The sequence below is a fragment of the Emydura macquarii genome, unplaced genomic scaffold, assembly GCF_026122565.2.
Source record: "Emydura macquarii macquarii isolate MOO-44397 ecotype Brisbane River unplaced genomic scaffold, CSIRO-AGI_Emac_v2 contig_1146, whole genome shotgun sequence".
Lineage (NCBI taxonomy): Eukaryota > Metazoa > Chordata > Testudines > Chelidae > Emydura > Emydura macquarii.
The window spans coordinates 6,577,349-6,599,801 of NW_027131283.1; the positions used below are offsets into that span (position 1 = coordinate 6,577,349).

The 22,453-nt window shown below is 44.6% G+C and overlaps 1 protein-coding gene across 3 annotated transcripts in view; it reads left to right on the top strand.

The window, feature by feature from the left end:
- ARMC2 (armadillo repeat containing 2) overlaps positions 1-22,453 on the top strand; it is a 134,775-nt gene that overhangs the window by 43,561 nt on the left and 68,761 nt on the right. For all 3 annotated transcript variants that reach the window (XM_067546567.1, XM_067546568.1, XM_067546569.1), the window contains one exon: positions 20,369-20,461. In XM_067546567.1, coding sequence (XP_067402668.1) covers positions 20,369-20,461 — 93 coding nt within the window. The remainder of the gene's footprint in view (positions 1-20,368; positions 20,462-22,453) is intronic.

The following is a 22,453-nucleotide window of genomic DNA, read 5'->3' on the forward strand; positions in this document are numbered from 1 at the left end:
AGGAGGACAGCCACCGGGTGAGGCATCACCAGCAAAAGGTGCTGGAACCCTCAGAGCAGGTAGCCCCCGGATGGCCAAAAGGACAGTGGGCACCCCAATGGCTGTATGTGGGACCCTGGGGATTTCCAGTAGGGTCTGGGCAGCAGTCATTTACGTCATCTGGTGCCAGAGAAAGGCCATCGTTCGCCCTCTGAGGACGATTCGGACCCATAGGAAGGGACCTCTGTTGGGACCTCTCATCAGCGGGAGGGGGTGCCACCACCCACCGCACCCCTACAATCCTCCTCTTCCCCAGATGAGGCAGTTTCCCAGGGACACTCTGTGCCCCTGGATGATTTTAGGGTACACCAAGAGTTGCTCAAAAGGGTGGCCTCCAACTTGGGGTTGGCGGTGAAAGAGCTGAAAGAGGTGTTGGACAGTCTGTTCAACGTCCTGGCAGTGGCTGCCCCAGCCTGGATACTCCTCCCCGTCCATGAAGGGGTTTTAAAAATAGTGAAGGCCCTGTGGCAGACTCCTTCATCAGTGGCCCCAACATCTAAGGGGGTCGAGAAAAAATATTATGTCCTGGCCAAGGGGTTCAAGTACCTGTTTACCCATCCCTCTCCTGGGACCCTGATCTTAGGTGCAGCCAACCAGAGGGATAGGCAGGGGCAGCCCGGTTCCACATAAAAAAACAAGGACAACAGAAAACTGGACCTGTTCAGGAGAGAGGTTTATTCAACGGCAAGCCTGCAGTTTAGAATTGCGAATCAGCAGGCTCTCCTGGGCAGCTTTAACCTCTGGGACTTGCTGAAGTGCTTTGCAGGTGCTCTGCCCCAGGACCAGGTGCTGGACTTTAATACCATTGTGGAGGAGGGTACCACGGTGGCTAGAGCAGCACTGCAGGCATCCTCGGACACAGCTGATGTGGCGGGCAGAGCCATGGCCTCCGCCATCTGCATGTGTAGGTGCTTGTGGCTATAATCCTCAGGGCTGTCTCAGAAGGTCCAGTAGTCCATCCAGGACTTCCCCTTTGCTGGGTTGGCCTTGTTCTCAGACCTGGATGCAAAGTTGCATGGTCTGAAGGACTCGAGGGCCACGCCCCACTCCCTGGGTCTTTACATGCCCCAGACCTCTAGGCATCCGTTCCGTCCCCAGAGCCAGCAACAGCAGAGGTATCAGCCACAGCCATTCACACCCTATAGACAGAGGAACAGAAAAAGGGTGTCTAGGAGACACCAACCACCGGTAACCAAAGGAGGCCATTTTGATGGTGCATCCGAGGGCAATGTTCCAGCCTGTTTCCTGGATCCCACCCGTCCCATTTTGAACCGCCTAGCTCCTTTCCAGTCCGAATGGGCCAAAATTACTTCAGACTGCTGGGTCCTTGGCATAGTCTCAGCGGGCTATGCCCTCCAGTTTGTTTCCACCCCTCCCAACAACCTCTCTCCCCATCCCTCTTCAGGGAGCCCTCTCACGAGCAACTCCTCATGAAGGAGGTAGAGACCCTTCTCAGCCTGGGGGCCGTGGAAAAGGTTCCACCGGACATGACGGGAAAAGGGTTTTACTCGGGGTACTTCCTCCTTTCCAAAGCAAAAGTGGGCCTGAGGCCCATATTAGACCTGCGTCGTCTCAACAAATACCTCAAGAGACTGAAGTTTTGCATGGTCTCTTTAGCTTCCATAATCCCATCCCTGGATCCAGGAGACTGGTATTCCGCCCTCGACCTCAAGGATGCATACTTCCACATTTCTATTTTCCCCAGACACAGACGCTTCCTTTGTTTCTTGGTGGCTGGCTTCCACTACCAGTTTGCAGCTTTGCACTTTGGCCTGTCTTTGGCCCCAAGGGTGTTTATGAAATGCGTGGCAGTGCACCTGAGGCGCAAGGTGATCCAAATTTTCCCCTACCTGGATGATTGGCTAATCAGAGGGAGGTCCAGGTCCCAGGTTTAGGACAGTGTAAACCTGACGTGTGCCGCTGGCTGGGTCTGCTGATAAACAAGCAGAAGTCCACATTATCCACTGCACAGGAATTAGAGTTCATCGGGGCGATCCTGGATGCTTCCCAAGTCAGAGCCTACCTACCCCAGCCACACTTCGAGGTGATGTCCGCCATTATTGCTCACCTCTCCAACTATGCCCAGCGACAGCAGCCAGGCATTATCTGCAGTTGTTAGGCCACATGGTGGCCTTACACCTATGTGGTGAGGCTGGCTCACCTAAAACTCAGACCTCTTCAGTCATGGATGGCCTCCGTTTATACCCCGAGCAGGCACTTCCTGGATTGGGTGATCACAGTCCCCCAGATCCTAGCCACTCTAGACTGGTGGAAAACCCCCTAGGCAGTGTTGAGGGGTATGCCTTTCGAAGAGCTAGTCCCCTCGGTCATCTTGATATTGGACGCCTTGGACCTAGGGTGCAGGGCCCATATCAGTGCCAACCTCAGCAGACGAGAGGTCTGGTCTAGAGAAGAGAGGTGTTTACACATCAATGGGAAAGAACTGTGGGCTATTCGACTAGCATGTGGAGTGTTCCTTCACTTTATTGCGGGCAAGGTGGGTGCAGGTGCTGGCAGACAATACAGCGGCCATGTATTACATCAAAAGGCAGGGGGGAGCCTGTTCTTCAGCCCTCTGCAGGGAAGCTATTTGTCTGTGGGACTTTTTGGTGAGGCACGATTTTCACATGATAGCCTCTCACCTCCTGGGGGTGAGGAATGACGAGGCGAACTGCCTCAGCAGGTTGTTCTTACCCTGCCATAATTGGTCTCTGCATCCGAAGGTGGTGTCTATGATCTCCCGAAAGTGGGGCTTTCCCCAAGTGGACCTGTTCACATCAGCATGGAATAAGAAATGCCCGCAGTTCTACTTCCTCCGTGGTCGGGAGGCTGAGTCGCTCTCCGACACCTTCCTTCTGCAGTGGTCAGGGACTTTCATGTATGCGTTCCCGCCCATTCCCCTCCTTCACAGAGTCCTGCTGAAAATCAAGAGGGACAAGGCAGACGTTTTCTTAATCGCACTGGTTCAACATGCTGCTGGCTCGGAGCTTCCAAAATGGGTCTCAGGCTGCATCCGGACCTGGATTCCCCACATTTCACGGCATGGAGGCTTTGTGGCTCAGACAGTGAGCCTGTTCGGTGCAAGGCAAATCCTGTTGGGTAGGAGGAAACCTTCCATGCAGGTCATTGGGCTAAATGAAGTGGTTTACCTGCTGGGCAGAGTCTCGGGGAATCCCGCCTGGTCTCTCGCCAATACAGGTGATCCTGGAGTATTTACTACAGCTAAAACTCCAGGGGCTAGCCGTGGCCTCCCTGAAGGTCCACCTAGCGGCTATATCGGCATTTCACCAGCCTTTGGAAGAGAGATCAGTTTTCTCCCATCCTATGAAAATTAGGTTCCTGAAAGGGGTGGAAAGGCTCTATCCACAGGTCTGTGACCCGGTACCTCCCTGAGATCTCAACCTGATCCTCTTGTGGCTCACAGGGCTCCCCCTCTTTGAAACCATGGCTAGATGCCCTATACTCCTGCTTTCTTGGAAGGTGGCCTTCCTGGTGGCCATTACCTCAGCAAGGAGGGTCTCTGAGATTAGGGCACTGACCTTCGAGCCTCCTTATACTGTATTCTATAAAGATAAAGTTCAGTTGCAGCTGCACCTGGCCTTCCTGCCCAAGGTGTTTTTCCAATTTCATCATAACCAAGATATTTTTCTCCCCGTGTTTTTCCCCATGGTTTGGAGGAGGAGAAAAGGTGGCACTCGGTAGACGTAAGATGGGCGCTGGCATTCTACATCGAGTCCATGAGACTGTTCCGGAGGTCAACGCAGCTCTTCGTTGAGGTGGCTGATCAGATGAAAGGCTTACTTGTTTCCGCCCAGTGCATCTCATCGTGGATAACTTCCTGCATCAAGTTCTGCTACAAGCAAGCGAAGGTGCTGCTTCCGGGGATGATCACAGCACACCCAACCAGAGCTCAAGCTTTGTCTACAGCCTTCCTAGCGAGAGTGCCTGCGCAAGACATTTGCAGAGCCAGCACATGGTTGTCAGTACACACCTTCACGTCCTGCTACGCTATCGTCCAGCAGGTGTGGGGTGACGCGGGTTTCGAGGAGCAGTGTTGCAGGCAGCTCATTTGTAACTCCAGCCCACCTCCAGGATATTGCTTGTGAGTCATCTATAATGGAATGGACAAGAGCAAGCACTCGAAGAAGAAAAGACGGTTACATACCTTGTAGCTGCTGTTTTTCGAGATGTGTTGCTCATGTCCATTCCATGACCCACCCCCCGTCCCCACTGCTGGAGTTGGCGGAAAGAAGGGGGGGGGGGGGGGGGCAGGCGTAGGGCTGGCAATGCCTCATATACTGCGGCATGTGCGTGGGGCTCCAGGGGGCACCGAAGTCGGCCCTCGGGGTTCTGCTAAGGGGAAGAAATTTCTGGTAACCGTGCATGGAAGTGTGCACACACCTATAATGGAATGGACATGAGGAACACATCTCGAAGAACAGCAGTTACAAGGTAAGTAACCATCCTTTTTACAGGAAGTGATCAGTAGTTTGTTGATCATGTTGTTCATATGATGTTGATCATAAATTTGTATGTTCCATGAAAGAGGCCATATGAACTAGCAACATTATTTATTTTCAATTGTAGTTGATTAAGAGCCCTGTTAATAAAATAAAATGTTGGAGCTTTGTTAGGTCAGAAACATATTTGGCCTTCAGCTATTTCCAGAATAAATTATGGGATACAAATATCAACTCAGAAGTACCCAAATCAAAGGGGAAATGTAAAACAAAAAGAAAATCTTTCACTGAACTGTAGATATTTTCAAATATGACTTAATCAGTACACATTTAACTGTAACATTTTAGAGAGGACATAGTGCATCTTAAGTTTAGTGCAGTTCCAGCCAGAGGGTATTCTGTAAAGAGGCTAAAAAGATTAATCAGGTAGTATATAGCTTTCTGAAGCTCAGTGTTGCTAAGGCTCTTGTGTTTACATGCTAAAAACAGCAACCAATAAATGTAGACCGATTAGTGTCATTTTTTGTGACTAGAATGCAAAGCTGTGGTTAAGACCTATAAACCACTGAGACAGCAAACTTTTTGCTTGAATATCCATATCCTGTTGAATCATAATTTACACAGAAGATTCAGGACCATCACTTAAGTGCTGCAATTGCAACTATTAATTTTCACCAACACTTTTAAAAAAATCTTCCAAGACTGAGAAATACAAAGCCTTATTGTTTATATTGTTGCCTTTTTTATAATCACAACATTCTGTGCTTCTAATTTTTGTTGTTTGGATTGATATTGCATGTTAAAGGCTCCTTGTGATTTTTTTCAGGCGTTCTAAAGGTATTCTGGAAACATATATTATGAAAATACCTGGCTGCAATGATATATGACTTTTGGTTTTTGGATTGTATATTTTTCTGGTGTTTGGATTGTATATTTTTCTGATGTATGTGAGAGATTTAAGAAAAAGGCTACTCTGTGCTCTGATGAAAACTGAATAGCATATTTAGTTTACAGCACATTTTGGTTTTCAATGTGAACTTTTACCCTCACATGCACACAAATAATCCAATTCATTGGGACTACTCAGGTGCATAAATTTACATGTATGCATGCTTGCAAGATCAAAGTCTTTACATAAATTCAGGGATGGTGTATAAGAATCATAAGGGAGGGAAAAAAGTAATTCATCTGCATCTAGACTGTGGCAGGAAGCTGTACTGTGAGTTTTTCTAATACTCATGTTTCACCTCTGTTCTCTTACATTGTCCAGAGCAGAGCTTCCCTTCATGGCAAATTCTGTGCAGTGTTTTGTGAAATGAGCTATTGATTCATTTGGAACCTAAACAAGACTATCAACTCCTTTCATTTGGAAATGAAAAAAGTCTGCAAAGGAAATAATGTTTTAAAAATCCTTTCTGTCAAGTATATTTCACATGGAACAGCTGCGCAACCATTTTACATAAGCCCTAGAAATAGATATTATAAATAGATTTTACAATGGGTACATATAGTAGAGAATCAAAATTAAACTACAGAATATAGATTTTTAGAAGTGAAACCATTTAAAATGGTCAGTTATGGATTTTAATCCTCCTTGTTTCACCAACCAAATGCTCTCAACACAGACACATGTTTAAGGCTTGAGACACTGATCCCAGGAAGAAAGCCTCTTAATTCCTACATTCTTCTTCAGGTAGTGTCCCTATATGTGCTCCACTGTAGGTGTGTCTGTGCCCCCACACTGCTCATCAGAGAACTTTAGTGGTAGTCCATCTTGTCAACGCATGTGCTGTTCCTCGCCTGCCATGAGGTTAGCCAGTGTGCGTGGGCATTCCCTTCTCTCCTCCCTTCCTTCTCAACTGCCCCTGGCTAGAGAGAGAGCTAAGAGCCATTCCTCCATGGATCGTTAACTCCCTTTAGTTCTGTAAATTTTAGCTTCCCTTGAAGTCTTTTCCTTTGTTACCTTGTTTGTTTTTTGTTGGCCATGCCAAAAAATAAAGGGGAGGGAAAGAAGAAAGGGTTTGCTTCCTGCCAACTTTGGTGTGTGTGGGAGGACTCCCCTGGACAAGGGTATGCCTGGCTCTCCAGGCTTCAAAAAGTGCCTCAGTTGCAAGGAATCTATCTCAGGGACTGATGGACACTTGCAGTGCGTTCACTGCCTGGGAGAAGAGCACAATCTACAGTGGTGTGGTTGGTGCCAGCAGCTAAAACCCAGATCCAGGAAAGACAGAGAGGCTCAAACCCCTGCTCATGGAGTTGGCCCTTCAGCCCCCAGAGTCCCAGTGAGAACTCTCACTGCAATCTTCTACTTCAAAGGCAGGAGTTCCCAAAGAGATGAATCACTCACCACTAAGAAAAGATCTGTGAGACCCCACAGCGAGCCCCAATTGAACCGGAAGTGATCTCCAGTTCCATTGGTATCATTGGTGCCGAAGCCGCCTAATGCTGGTACCCAGGGCACGCATGATACTGAGCCTACAGAGCAAGTCGGTCTACCCGAAGACCCGATGGGCATGCACAAAGAAGTACTGGTGTTGCAGGGGCATGAAAGATATAGAAGATCAGTCCTGGGGAAGGCTATGTTGGCATAGACATCGGCACTGGCACCAACTCTGTGTGCATGGCACCAATAGACCTTATGGCCAGGTCTACATCTTCAACTACATCAGTGCAAGCCTCTCGGTGCCGACATTCACCACTGGTACTGACACTATCCACACTGCCAGAATTCTGGTGTGTGACAGATCTCTCATAAGAACAGCCATACTGGGCCAGACAAATGATCTATCTAGTCCAGTATCCTGTCTTCTGACAGTGGCCAGTGCTAGGTGCTTCAGAGGAAATGATTAGAATTGGTAATCATCAAGCGATCCATCCCATTGCCCATTTCCAGCTTCTGGCAAACAGCAATCATTGCCTATCCTGGCTAATAGCCATTTATGGACCTATTCCCCATGAATTTATCTAGGTCTTTTTTGAACCCTGTTATAGTCTTGGCCTTCACAACATCCTCTGGCAAGGAGTTCCACAGGTTGACGGTATGTTGGGTGTTCTCATCCATCCTCCCTGTTGAAGGAAAAGGCCCAGGTAGGGTCAGTCACATTGCGGAAGTAAATGCGTGGTTACACAAGTGGTGTCGGAGAGAGGGCTTTGGATTCTTCGATCATGGGATGTTGTTCCATGAAAAAGGATTACTAGGAAGAGATGGGATTCACCTAACAAAGAGAGGGAAAAGTATCTTGGCAGACAGGCTGGCTAACCTAGTGAGGAGGGCTTTAAACTAGGTTCGATGGGGGATGGAGACCTAAGCACAAAGGTAAGTGGGGAAGTGGGACACCACAAAGAAGCGGAAGGAGCAACAGGGGAGGCCTCCTGATTCATACTGAGAAAGTAGGACAATCGGCTAGTTATCTCAAGTGCCTATACACAAATGCAAGAAGCTTGGGAAACAAGCAGGAGGAATTGGAAGTCCTGGCACAGTCAAGAAACTATGACATGATTGGAATAACTGAGACTTGGTGGAGTAACTCACACGACTGGAGCACTGTCATGGATGGGTATAAACTGTTCAGGAAGGACAGGCAGGGGCGAAAGGGTGGAGGAGTTGCACTGTATGTAAGAGAGCACTATGATTGTTCTGAGCTCCAGTATGAAACTGGAGATAAGCCAATTGAGGGTATCTGGGTTAAGCTTAGAAGAAAGAACAATAAGGGTGATGTCGTGGTGGGTGTCTATTATAGACCACCAGACCAGGAGGACGAGGTAGATGAGGCTTTCTTCAGTCAATTAGGGAAAGTTTCCAGTTCACAAGATCTGATTCTCATGGGGGACTTCAATCACCCTGACATCTGCTGGAAGAGCAATACAGAAGAGCACAAACAATCCAGGAAGTTTTTGGATAGTGTTGCAGACAACTTCCTGGTGCAAGTGCTGGAGCAACCAACTAGGGGCCGTGCTTCTCTTGACCTGCTGCTCACAAACAGGGAAGATTTGGTAGGGGAAGTAGAAGTGGGTGGCAACCTAGGCAGCAGTGACCATGAGATGGTCGAGTTCAGGATCCTGACAAAAGGAAGAAAGGAGAACAGCAGGATACGGACCATGGACTTCAGAAAAGCAGACTTTGACTCCCTCAGGGAGCTGATGGGCAGGATTCCCTGGGAGGCTAATATGAGGGGGAAAGGAATCCAAGAGAGCTGGCTGTATTTTAAAGAAACCTTATTGAGGGCACAGGAATAAACCATCCTGATGTGCAGAAAGAATAGCAAATATGGTAGGAGTCCAGCTTGGCTTAACAAAGAAGTCTTTGGTGAATTTAAACACAAAAAAGAAGCTTACAAGAAGTGGAAGCTTGGTCAGATGACCAGGGAGAATTAGAAAAATACTGCTCGAACATGCAGGAATGAAATCAGGAAGGCCAAAGCACAATTAGAGTTGCAGCTACCAAGGCACATGAAGGGGAACAAGAAGGGTTTCTACAGATATGTTACCAACAAGAGGAAGATTAGGGAAAGTGTGGGCCCCTTACAGAATGGGGGAGGCAACCTAGTGACAGAGGATGTGGAGAAAGCTGAGGTACTCAATGCCTTTTTTGCCTCTGTCTTCACAGACAAGGTCAGCTCCCAGACTACTGCACTGGGTGGCACAGAATGGGAAGGAGGTGAACATCCTGCAGTGCTGAAGGAACAGGTGTATGTCCAATCTTTCTAAATAGTCTTGGACAAGTCCATAGGGCCAGATGCAATGCACCCGAGGGTGCTGAGGGAGTTGGCTGATGTGATTTCAGAGCCATTGGCTATTATCTTTGAAAGCTCGTGGCAATTGGGGGAGGTCCCTGATGACTGGAAAAAAGCAAATATAGTGCCCATCTTCAAGAAAGGGAGGAAAGAGGATCCAGGGAAGTACAGACCGGTCAGCCTCACCTCAATCCCTGGAAAAATCATGGAGCAGGTCCTTAAGGAATCCATTTTAAGGCACTTGGAAGAGAGGAAGGTGATCAGGAACAGTCAACATGGATTCACCAAGGGAAAGTCATGCCTGACCAACCTGATTGCTTTCTATGAAGCGGTAACGGGCTCTGTGGATGTGGGGAAAGCGGTGGACATGATATACCTTGACTTTAGCAAAGCTTTTGATACGGTTTCTCACAGTATTCTTATCAGCAAGTTAAAGAAGTATGGGTTGGATGAATGGACTATAAAATGGATAGAGAACTGGCTAGAGCATAGGGCTCAATGAGTAGTGATCAATGGCTCCATGTCTAGCTGGCAGCCGGTCACAAGCGGAGTGCCCCAGGGGTCGGTCCTGGGGCAGTTTTGTTCAACATCTTCATTAATGATCTGGAGGATGGGGTAGATTGCACCCTCAGCAAATTTGCAGATGACACTAAGCTAGGGAGAGTGGTTGATACCCTGGAAGGTAGGGATAGGATACAGAAGAACCTAAACAAACTGGAGGATTGGGCCAAAAGAAATCTGATGAGGTTCAACAAGGACAAATGCAGAGTCCTGCACTTAGGACGGAAGAATCCCATGCACAGCTACAGACTGGGACCAACGACCTAGGCAGCAGTTCTGCAGAAAAGGACCTGGAGTAACAGTGGATAAGAAGCTGGATATGAGTCAGCAGTGTGCCCTGGTTGTCAAGAAGGCTAATAGCATATTGGGCTGCATTAGTAGGAGCATTGCCAGCAGATCGAGGGAAGTGATTATTCCCCTTTATTCGGCATTTGTAAGGCCACATTTGGAGTATTGTGTCCAGTTTTGGGCCCCCCGCTACAAAAAGCATGTGGAGAAGTTGGAGAGAGTCCAGCGGAGGGCAACAAAAATTATTAGGGGGATGGAGCACAAGACTTCTGAGGAGAGGCTGAGGGAGCTAGGCTTGTTTAGTCTGCAGAAGAGAAGAATATGGGGGATTTGATAGCAGCCTTTAACTACCTGAAAGGGGGTTCCAGGGAGGATGGAGCTAGGCTGTTCTCAGTGGTGGCAGATGACAGAACAAGGAGCAACTGTCTCAAGTTGCAGGGGGGGAGGTCTAGGTTGGATGTTAGGAAAAACTTTTTCACTAGGAGGATGGTGAAGCACTGGAATGGGTTACCTAGGGAGGTGGTGGAATCTCCATCTTTAGAGGTTTTTAAGCTACGGCTTGACAAAACCCTCGCTGGGATTATTTAGCTGAGGTTAGTCCTGCTTTGAGCAGGGGGTTGGGCTAGATGACCTCCTGAGGTCCCTTCTAACTCTATGATGCTATAAGAATTATTTCCTTTCCCTCTTCCATAGTCAGTACCAGGCCTCTGGCACCAATTTATCCCAGAGAACTGGACTCGCTGATATCTCCCTGCTGCACGCCACCTTTCTCATTGTCGAAGTCATAAAATGAGCGAGCGGACTTGGGTTCCCACCGCTCTTCTGACCTGCCATATGGGACAAATTTCGCTATGGGCACCAGATGTATTGTCTCTCCAAACCTCAGCTTCCATGGTTTGGTCAACCATGGTACCAGCCACCAGCCCTCTACCCTCAATGACCATGTTGGGGCCCTTGGCAGGTTCAGAGACAGCAAGTCTCCCCAGCCCCCTAGTGTGGCATACCAACAGGCAAGGAGGCACCCACCTTCAGCTGTGGCTTTGAAGGCTTCAGAGCCCCCTGAACAGTTGTGGAAGGAAGCTGGGACGGAGGCAGAGGAAGAAGAAACTTCACAAGCTCATTTCTTATTGTCCTTACCAGATCAAGTGGTGGTGTCCCCTCTGCCATCCACGGCTGATGATTTTAAATCATTCCAAGACATAGCTCAGAGGGTGGCAGACGCTCAGCAAATACAGTTGCAGGAAGTGATTGAGCCTCACCACAAATTGGTGGACATTTTACAGTCTTCCACCTCTGCCAGAGTGGTCCTCCCAGTTAATGAGGCACTTCTGGACCCTGCCAAAGTTATATGGCACACCTCTGCATCCGTCCTGCCGACGTGCAAGCGGGTGGACAAAAAGTATTACATGCTGGTAAAGGACACGGAATTTCTATTTGCCTACCAGCCTTCCATCATTGTAGATGCAGTTAATTCTAGGGGCCACCAGCACCAGTTTAAATCCACCCTATATGACCAAGCTGGGAAACGTCTGGACCTGTTTGGCTGAAAGGCATATTCATCAGTCACCCTCCAGTTCTGCGTAGCCTTGCTGACAAAATATGACTACCAGAATTATACGAAACTCGGTTCCTTTATTGAACAGCTTCTGGATTCCCATAAAGACCAACTCAAGGCCATAATCAATGAGGGCCAGTTCAGTCCACGTTAGACACGGCCAGCATGGTGGCATGCTCAAATTCTACCACCATTGTTATGGAGACGGGTTTTGTGGCTGCATTCTTTTGGCTTCCCTAAAGAGGTCCAAACCATGGTGGAATATCTTCCTTTTGAGGGGACAAAGTTATTCACTGAGAAGACCCACGCGTCTCTTCACAGGCTGAAGGATTTGAAGGTGACTCTTTGATCCCTGGAGGTATACACGCCGGCCCACAAGAGAAAATACATCCCTCAGCCACTCTTTAAGCTCAGTTTATCACAATACACGTCTCGGAACTCATCACAAAGACCTTATGAGCCGCAGAGGAAGAAACAGAGGCTGGGTGAAAGCAATAGGGATTTCAAATTACTTCATCTTAGCCCTCCACCTTGAAGCATCAGTTTTTACAAGGTAGTTGAGGCGCTAGTAGAACACCCTCTCCTTGCAACCTCACACTGGACTACCTTGACCGTCCTTTCAGAGACTGCCTTACCCTGTTCTGCAGCACCTGGGAACAGATAACCTCCGACAAGTGGGTACTGGAGATAATCCAGAATGGGTAAGCCATCCATATCTACTCCCTTCTCCCTTCCAAAATACCCTTCCCTGTCCTCCTTCAGGGACCCTTCTCACGAGAGTCTACTACGTCAAGAGGTAAACCCTTTCCTCAGCGTAGGAGCTATAGAACCTGTGCCCATACATCTCAGAGGCAAAGGCTTCTACTCTTGCTGTTTCCTGATACCAAAGAAAAAGGGAGGCTAGAGACCCATACTGGACCTAAAAGCGCTCAACAGATATGTCAAAGCACAGAAATTCAAGATGGTCACCCTATCAACGATCATTCTATCATTAGAAGAAGGAAATTAGTTCTTGGCCCTTGACCTTCAAGATGCATACTTCCACACTTCCATCATACCGAGTCACAGGCATTACCTCAGATTCATGCTGGACCAGGAACATTACCAGTTCCGAGTACTCCCTTTCGACCTCTCATTGGCCCCCAGGGTATTCTCCAAGATCCTTCCAGTAGTGGTGGCCCACTTATGCTGTCAAGGCATCATGATTTATCCTTACCTGAACGATTGCCTTCTCAGGGGACAGTCCTTCACAGAGGCCCTACGTGTCACTTAGGCCAACAGGACCTGTCTCTGAATCTGAGCCTAAGGATCAATGAACAAAAATCTACCTTAACACCAGTACAGATGCTGAAATTCATAGGAGCCAACCTCGACTCTACTCAGGCAAAGGCGCTCCTATCACATCACAGATTTCTCAGTCTCTCCTCGTTGATAGAGAAAGTACAGTCCAGCCCACAAACTTTGGCCAGATATTGCCTCCAGCTTCTGGGGCACATAGCCGCAGACACATTGGTTATTGCTCATGCCAGATTACGCCTGAGATGCCTTTAAGCAAGATTCAGTTTTGTTAATAGGCTGAACAGAGACAACATAAAGAAACTTCTATTGATGCCCACCAGGGTCAAGCGATCCTTGGACTAGTGGAAGGACCCAACAAATGTCTGTACAGGAATCCTGTTTGCTCAATCTTCCCCATCTCTCTTCTCCTGATGGGTTGTGCATCTCAATGGTTGCAGAACACGGCAAATGGTCTCCAACAGAGACATGCCTCCCCATCACCCTGCTTGAGCTCAGAATGATCAGAAACACATGTGCTCACTTCCTCTCACTGATCAAAGACAAGGGTAATGACAGACGACATGGCCTGCATGTATTACAGAAACCTACAGTGAGGTGTCAGGACTCATTTCCTGTGCGTAGAGGCACTAAAACTATGGAACTCCTGCATCTCCCACAACTTACTAATATCTGCAGCCTACCTACCAGGAATACACAACACAACGGCCGACAGTCTCAGCTGCAAATTCTCACATGACCACGAATGGGAGATAGTTGGTGATGCTACGTGACGTATTCCGACAATGGGGAACACTGGAAATAGACTTTTGTTACTTACCAGAACAAGAAATGTCCTCAGTACTGCTCCAGAGTTGGGATCGGACGACACTCTTCTCCTTCCTTGGGACAAGGGCCTTCTTTATGCCTTTCCCCCATTCCTTCTATTACTGAAGGTCCTGTTGAAAATACAAAGAGAGAAAGCAATCATTATATTGATTGCTCCAACCTGGCCCAGACAGACTGATGACTCTCCTGATCACTCCTTACATCCTGTCGCAGAATGGGAGATGCACTTTTCATCCCAATTTGCGGATTCTGCGACTCAAAACATGGCTTCTTCATGGTTCCAGCTCATAGAGACATCTTGGTCTGAGGAGGTACAGGAGGTGCTGTCTCATGCACTAGAAAGGGAACTACTCATCGTACCTACATTCAGAAATGGAAGAGGTTCCAAATCTGGTGCCAGCCCAAGGATGCCATCCCTACTGCAGCCACCTACTGGTTGTCCTAGACTACCTGTTGACTTTAAAGAAATTGGGACTCTCTGTTAGTTTGCTGAAGGTTCATCTGGCAGGAATTGCAGTCTTCTACCAGCAAGTAGAAAGATACTCAGTCTTCTGCCACCCAACTACAAAGATGTTGCTTAAGGGCATAACAAACCTCTTCCCACAACCCAGGCTCCCCATTCCCCAATGGGATCTCAAACTAGTGTTAAAAGGACTGCCTAGACTGCCAATTGAACCCCTGGCCACATATTCGCTAACTCACCTTTCCATGAAGATGGCATTCCTCTTTGCCATCACCTCTGCCAGAAGGCTAGGAGAGATAGCGGTTTTGGTGGCACATCCCTCTTTTACTGTATTCTTCCTGGACAAGATCACACTTAGACCACATCCAAAGTTCATTACCAAAGTGACTTCTGCATTTCACATGAATTAGTTTATTCATCTTCCAGTCTTTTATCCTAAACCTCGTGAGGATAATAGGGAAGCCATCCTCCATATGTTCAACATGGGAAGAACCTTGGCCTATTTCAGCAGAACAAGGGCTTTCAAGAAGTCTCCAAGACTTTTCCTCTCTGTTACAGATAGATCAAAAGATACAGCATTTTCAGCTCAAAGACTCTCTAAGTGGGCCTCCAGCTGTATTAAGATCCCTTACCAATTGCATAAGGTAGCTCCCCCATCTTCAATACACACTCATTCTACGAGGTCAGTCTCTTCATCTGTCACTTTCTCCAAAGGTATCCCTATATCAGAAATCTGCAGAGCAGCTACCTGGGCATCTGCACATACTTTTGCAAAACACAATGCCATCCTGGGGGATTTGGCTGCAGACACCAAATTCAGTGCTGCAGTACTATTGCCTGTATCAGATTTTACTCCAAAGTCCTGATCTCCAGTGGTGGGTACTGCTCGGGAGTCACCTACAGTAGAGCACCCATAGACACACTACTTGAAGAAGAAGAGGAAGTTATTCACCTTGTGCAGTAACAACAGTTCTTCGTAGCAGGCGAGGAGCAGTGCATATGAGGGTGGGATGGACTGTTGCCAAAGTTCTTCAATCAGCAACATGAGGGCGCAGATGCACCTAAAGTGGAGCCTGCATAGGGACACACATCTGGAAGAATCATAGTTACTGCACAAGATAAGTAACTTCATCTTATTATTCTATTTTTTATTCTGTTCTTGCAAAATAATAACTACACTAAGATTTATACAATGAATGAACTGTGCAGATTCTTACATTAGTTTGCACATGTTGTCAGGAAACAGTTTCTGATCAGAAAAGGAATCTGGTGTTTGCAATGTCATCATAGTCATTGTTAGTCCCAAGATATTAAAGGGACAAAGTAGGTGAAGTAATATTTTTTATTGTACCAACTTCTGTTGGTGAAAGGGACAAGCTTTCAAACTACACAGAGCTTTTCTTCAGGTTTTGGAAGGATACTCAGGCCTTGTCTACGCTAGAAAGTGTTGTCAACACAAGTTACAGCAATGATCAAAAAGCGCTGTAATTACAATACTTGTGCCTGTCCACACAGCACTCGTGTTGCCAAAGTGCGCCCACAGTTGATGCTCTAGCTATGGGCAGCTATCTCACTGTGCAACTTGACACTTGGTGCCACTAGGAATTATGGGAAGGTGGAGAGGACTGCAGATTACAATAATCTGTAAACTACTAACCCCTCTTTTTCGTCCCATGACTGCAGGGGTATTAATGGGATGAATTGCCTTGAATGGTCCTTTAGAATTTATGTTAACTACTTATGCTAAATAGTCTGTTCCACCTTGTATTTAGCTGTAACACTCCAAGTACTTTTTCCAGACCTGAAGAAGAGCTCTGTGTAGCTTGAAAGTTTCTCTCTTTCACCACAGAAGTTGGTCCAATAAAAGATATTTCCTCACCCACCATGTCTGTCTAATACTCTGGTATTCACAGATTGGATCACTTTATTCAGCAAAGTCATGTGTGGATTTTGTTTTCCAGACATTTTTTAAAAAAATAAATCCTGAAAGTAGTCTTGAACTATACATTTGTTGAAACTACTGTTTCTTTGGATTCTGTGATTAAAACATTGAGACCAAAAAAGACTGATTTACAACAGAGCTTGAATAATCTTGGAATAAGAGGCACATACCACAAGATTTACTAAAGACAATGACCCACATTCCCTGTTACATCCAGTCTCTCCTCAGCAGAATGCACGGAGGCTGCATGCTGGCTCTACATTAGCCCTTAGAGGCTGTCTCCCAGGAGAGAATAGCCAGAGCACTTATTGGTGTTCCAGCCAAACCCCCTCTCATTCTCTGAAAACTCCCAATGCAAGGATGATAGTGGGAGGTAGTGTAGGAACCATCTCTATGGACCTGATCCAAAGCCCACTGAAGTCAGTAGAAAGACTCCAACTGACTTCAGTGGTCTTTGGAACAGTCACTGTGCCAGCTAAGGACTTTCCCATACTGATTCCAACCCTTTTTTCACAAAGACATCAGTGGAAACCAGAAGATGTGGCCCAGTATATTGATTTCTGAACCCAAAGGAACTAAACAATTACAAATATTTTGTGATTTTTTTTTACTTAAAAAAGGCCTGTTAATCCCATATTGCATGTGTGAAAAATAACTTAACAGCAAAAAAAAGTCATTTTTGCTGTTATCTCAGCTCCATACAACTTAATCCTCTCCAATGCCTTTAATGACAAGTCCTGGTTAGAAACAGGAACAGCTGTTGCTTTAAGTTGTTTAAAGTAAGTAGACAGAATAGTCTATAGTTGAGCAAAACTCCCTAAATATTTAAGGATATAAGGACAGCTGTATGCAAAAAAATAAATATCTATATTTATAGCTATGTATACATATGGGACAATTTTTTGTGAACACCACTCCATACATTGAATGTTTTATTTAGAGTAGAAAAATCGTATTTGATTCCTACTGTATGATTTGTTAATTATTATTGCTTGAAAGCATACTTTTTATTAGATCAAATGCTTCTCAGTATCTACTGGTTCTCACAGAACACTGGGGCCTTGTCTACACTACAAAGATTACATTAATTACTGGGGTGGCTAGTGGCTCATTGGGTTGGTAGTGTGCGTCTTCACCGTAAGCACTTCCACCAACCTAAGAGGGGCAGTATGGGAGAGCTGAGAGCTCTGTCTCGCAACTCCCTGCCATGAGCCCGGTTGCACCACAGGCTCCCGGTCTCCCAGCAGGCTATCCTGCCCCCCCATTCCTTGTTCCCTGCTGGGAGCCAGGGGGAAGCTGCCCAGGGCTTCTCCCCTTCCCATTCCCTGCTGGAACTGACTTTTGTTGACAAAACTCTGTAGTGTAGACTAGCCCTGGGATGGAGGCTCCCATGTAGGCACTTTTAAAATTTTTATCCTAAAAAAAGGACATTCCTTAAAATGCAAAATCAGGTAATACCCGATGAAGAATAATTCTTGATTCCTGGTTTTGGTTCCTTTAGAGTCTCTTTTCCTATTTTCCTAACTACACCCAGCTGCTGTCTGTCTTTTTGTCATGTAGTAAAAGTCTTCTTTCCCATCTTTCTCAGGGCTGGGGATCTTCAGAGTGGGACAATGTGATGGAGTCTAAACCACAAGTTTCACGGCAGCAGGGGATTTGGTAGAACTCACTGCACCTTCATTGTTTAGTTTTTGGTTTTCATTATGTACACTCTACTCTTTGTTTGCTCAGTGATGTTATTCTCTAGCCAAGAAGATAGCAACTCAATGAGTTATGCTTCTGATCAGTTGACACTGCTGTAAACCAATTCAGAGATATTTTTTCCAAAATTCCCCTAAGAGCCAAATGGCCCACCTCCACACTGCTCTTAGTTCCTGTCAATTTGGGAAGTGAAAAACAAAGATTCAGGTTCCAGTCACCAGTTTGGTAGCGCTCCTCTGGGCTATGGTTAATATTTTAAGAATATTTTATATTAATGGAAGAAATGAGACAAAATATTACGTTTGAAAATTCTCAGATATTTGAGGTTCACCATTAGCTAAAATAATATACTACAGATCTTTCAGCTTGAAACTAGCCAGTAAGAAGTTACAAGAAAATTCTCAGGAGCTTAGCAACAGGATTTTTTTTGTTTTTTAATCTTCACAAAATCCTCTTTCTTTCCTTTAGCAGCCATCCTCTCTAAATCTTTTCCTAGAGAACAAGCCAACTGCTGCCTTTAAGATGTCACCATTGGAGCCAGTAGTAAGATTTTCAAAAGATCCTAAAGGATTTAGAAGCACAAATCCCACTGAAAATCAATGACACTTGTGTTTCTAGATCCCTGAGGTACTTTTGAAAATCTCCACTTCAGTTTTGAAGTACTCCAGAGAAGCAGCTATGCCATCTGCAAACAAACACTACACTTGCGTCTCTCCCGTCGACTGCCACCGCCAATGTAGACCAGCCCTAAGCTTAAGTCTTGAGAGAGAAATATTTGTTTTGTATGTTGTAATGTGAAGATATATCTTGATATTACAAACCTAACGTTTGTGAGCCTCACCTGTTTTTGGATATATAGTGTTACAATAGAGGTTAGGTAAAACCTCATTGAAGCCAGTGGGTGTGACAGCTGCCTTTCATTTGGGATAAATGTAAGAAACAATTAAGTTCCTTTTTGTAGCAAGATAGCTGAAACAATAGGAGCCATCACCCAAAATACAGGCCTCATTGAAAGGCCAGTCAGAAACAGAGCTGTAGTGGACAGGGGTGTCTTCATGAGTGATCAGTGCAAGATGCTTCACAGGGAATGAATAGAACAAGGCAATTATCAAGTGATCCATCCCTTGTTTTCCGTTCCCAGTTTCTGGCACTCAGAGATTTTGGGACACTCAGAGTATGGGGTTGCATCTCTGACCATCTTGGCTAATAGCCATCGATGGACCTATCCTCCATGAACTTATCTAGTTCTTTTTTTAGCCCAGTTATACATCTGTCCTTCACAACATCCCCTGGCAACAAGTGCTATAGTTGACTGTGTGTTGTATGAAGAAGTACTTCCTTATGTTTGTTTTAAATCTTAAATTCGTTTGACAAGTTACAAAACTCTTTTACGTGTCATTAAAATCCAACTCACTAGTTTGTCCCAGTTCCTTACCTTGTTCTGTACCTTCCTTATCATTGTTTTTGATACTAGTATTCCATGTCCTAGTCTGTGGAGGTACCACTCCAGTTTTTACTGGGTAAAAACATTAATGTATTTTGCCTTTGACAAGTTTCCTATTTTCTAAAAAACTAACTTTAGCTTTGCAAAGTATTGTGATATACTTGACATGGGTGAACAGAATTGTGGGGATAGCATAATACATTCAGTTAGCATAACTTCTCAACACTTATAAATATATATATAATGTATATTATATTAATACCATGCATATAATACCTGTTAATGTGTGTATACTATGCCTAACATATATGTATGGACTAATATTTGTAAATAATGATTGCCTCAAAGAATAATCCTGATTTTCATCACTCTCTCCTCCTAATGGAAGCAACTTATGAGACAGCAAATATTGGTCAATTGCTTGGGTCAAGAGGGGTAACATTATCAAACTCTCTATTGAGCATTCTGATCAGCTGGCTATAATTAACACTATACAGATCATGTGAGGGCATTTTACTCCTAGTCCAGGTTATTCTGCTAGATTTTGGATGGAGGATGTGAAGAATGGAATTTGAGTTTGAGGGAAACAATCCTTTCTCCATTCCTACTTCAAACGTATATCCCTATAATCAAAGAAGACATCTGGCCACTATTATAATAATCCTATAATAAGCTATTTAGCACATTTTTGCAAACCTAGGTAATAGATTCATGGATATTAAGGCCAGAAGGAACCATTATGATAATCTAGTTTGATTTGCATAACACAGGCCAGAGAATTTCACCAGTGCCTCTTTATCAAGTCTTGATCTTGATCCTCGGTTTCTGATTGACTAAGAGCATACCTTTTAGAAAAGCATCCAATCTGATTTTCTCTTAAAAGGGTTTGTTTTTGAGAAAGTTTAAATAAAAAAAAATTGGGATTGGAGGAATCAGAAATTTGCAAATTGCAATGTTTTCAAAGTTAATTTAGTGCATAAAATACTTGTAAAAGCTTATTTGTGCTGCAGATAAAACTTCCACCTAATATATGACTATGTTTTAAATGTACTTTGAAGGCTCAGAAGATGACTCAAGAGTAAATGAAACAGAAGAGGAAGAAAACTACTGGAATGTAAAGATTTTGCCAATTGTCTATGAATTAGAGAATGGTAGGTAACATTTCTTAGATATTTTAGTAATAGCAAATACATATTTTACAGAGCAAATTGAGTATGGACAGGAAGGATTAATTTTGAATTTCCTCACTCTTCCATAGGCAAGTCAACCTATTTAAAGTTGCTTTTATACAAAATTGTTGTTATTTTCCTTCCTTAATTAAATATTTAAATAACATTCTCTCAGTGGAAATATATGCAGACACCTTTTGTTGTCTTTCATAGGCAGGTTAGGAGTGGGTGTAAAGTTAAAAGGCCTTATTCTATGCTGCATTTACATCTGGTCAATCTTGTGTATAAAATATTGCAAAATCAGAGTATTGTTTTACACAAACTTTGCACACATGTAAATAAGTGCAGGCAATGGAGAAAGTGGCCCAAAAAGCTTAATCATTTTCTAAGGCATAAAGAATACACTCTGCCTGTATGTCACACTTTTATCAGATGATTTAAGGAAGGGCACTGGACAGAAAGCTTAAAACTGCCACCTGTTCCATCTCTTAGTTGAAATTAAGGTGGCCTAAGGGAAGTCAGCTAGTTAGAGGGTTTGGAGAGTGGTATGGTGGTGAAAAATGAGAAAAAGATTCTCTAGAGCATAGAGATGGAGTGGATCCTACACTTGCATATATTAGAACAATAATGTATTTTTAATTTCTTAAATAGTCTAATTATTTTCCCTTTTTAAAAATCAGTCTTCAGTCCTTTCCACCAATTGACTGATGAATACAGTACTATGAAGCACTGAGAGTAACAATTTTGCTGTTTCTTTAATGTTCTTGTTGACAAAAACTAAAATCACAGTCATTCCCTCCTTTAGTTGCATGCTATACTTCCTTATTTGGGCCTTCACAGCAGTTACAGTATTTATTTCTAAACAAGTACTGGAATTCCATAATTTTAATTACATGAATGGATCTATTAGTAAAGCAATATTTGTTTACTTTTTGTTGTATACAATCATATATTTCAAATTCTTTCAGCTAATCACATATGAATTTACTTACGTCATATATTTGGTTCTGGATATTGATATATTAATAAGCAAGCCTTTTTTCCTTTTTCCCTCTCCCAAAATACATGTGCAAAACTGACAATCTGTGTTTGAAAAAATTCTGAGCTTGATTATTATCTAAACCCTTATGATTATCAGACTCCCTTCAGATGACTGTTATGAGACAAAAAAAAGTACTTCTCTATTCGCTAAGGACAAATTGAGCCATTTTGCAAAGCTCAGTGTTGGGGATGATGCACAACTTGACCACCCCACGGGTAGCAACACAGGGAATTTTGTTTCCCTCAGTTCTCCAGCATGCAGAGTGCAGCTGTTAATGAGCTTTAATTTATTTTTCCTAGTCCCATGCAACTCCTGCTGTATTGGCTGGTGTAGAGATGGGGTTAGAATCATGACCTTGCTTTGTCTGGTGTCACTGAGGGAGTAGAAGTAGAATAGGCATTGCACTTTGTTGAGTGCAGTGATTGCAATTTTGACTGACTCTTCTAGGGACTGCACAGAGCAGGAGGTGGCTCCTTGAACCGTTCCTCTCCCCATTCCAAGACACACCTACATGAGGGCCAGGCAGACTTTAGCCCAATGTTCCAGTCTTCTTATATACAGAAACATATATGTATTAGGAATATACAAGGGGCAGTGTGGAAATAATGAGTATTGTGAGAAGTTCTGAAACTTCTTCAGAGCATTACAGGAATTTGTGCTCAGAACATGCATTTATTTTTCATATTAACTATGGAAGTGCCTGTCATGGTTCCATATTTAAGGCTGAGTTGAGTTTTGCACTAAAAGCAGACATGCAGCTTTATTATGTTTGAAAAATACAGCTCCCAGTAAACATTCACAAAACTAACTCATTATCCTCCTTCAAATCTCTCCTTAAAATTCTCCTTCCTTGTGATGCCTACAAAAAATTTAACAGTTAGACTGCTGATATGCTGACACCCCTGCCTATCATCTTGATCAATATTGTCTCA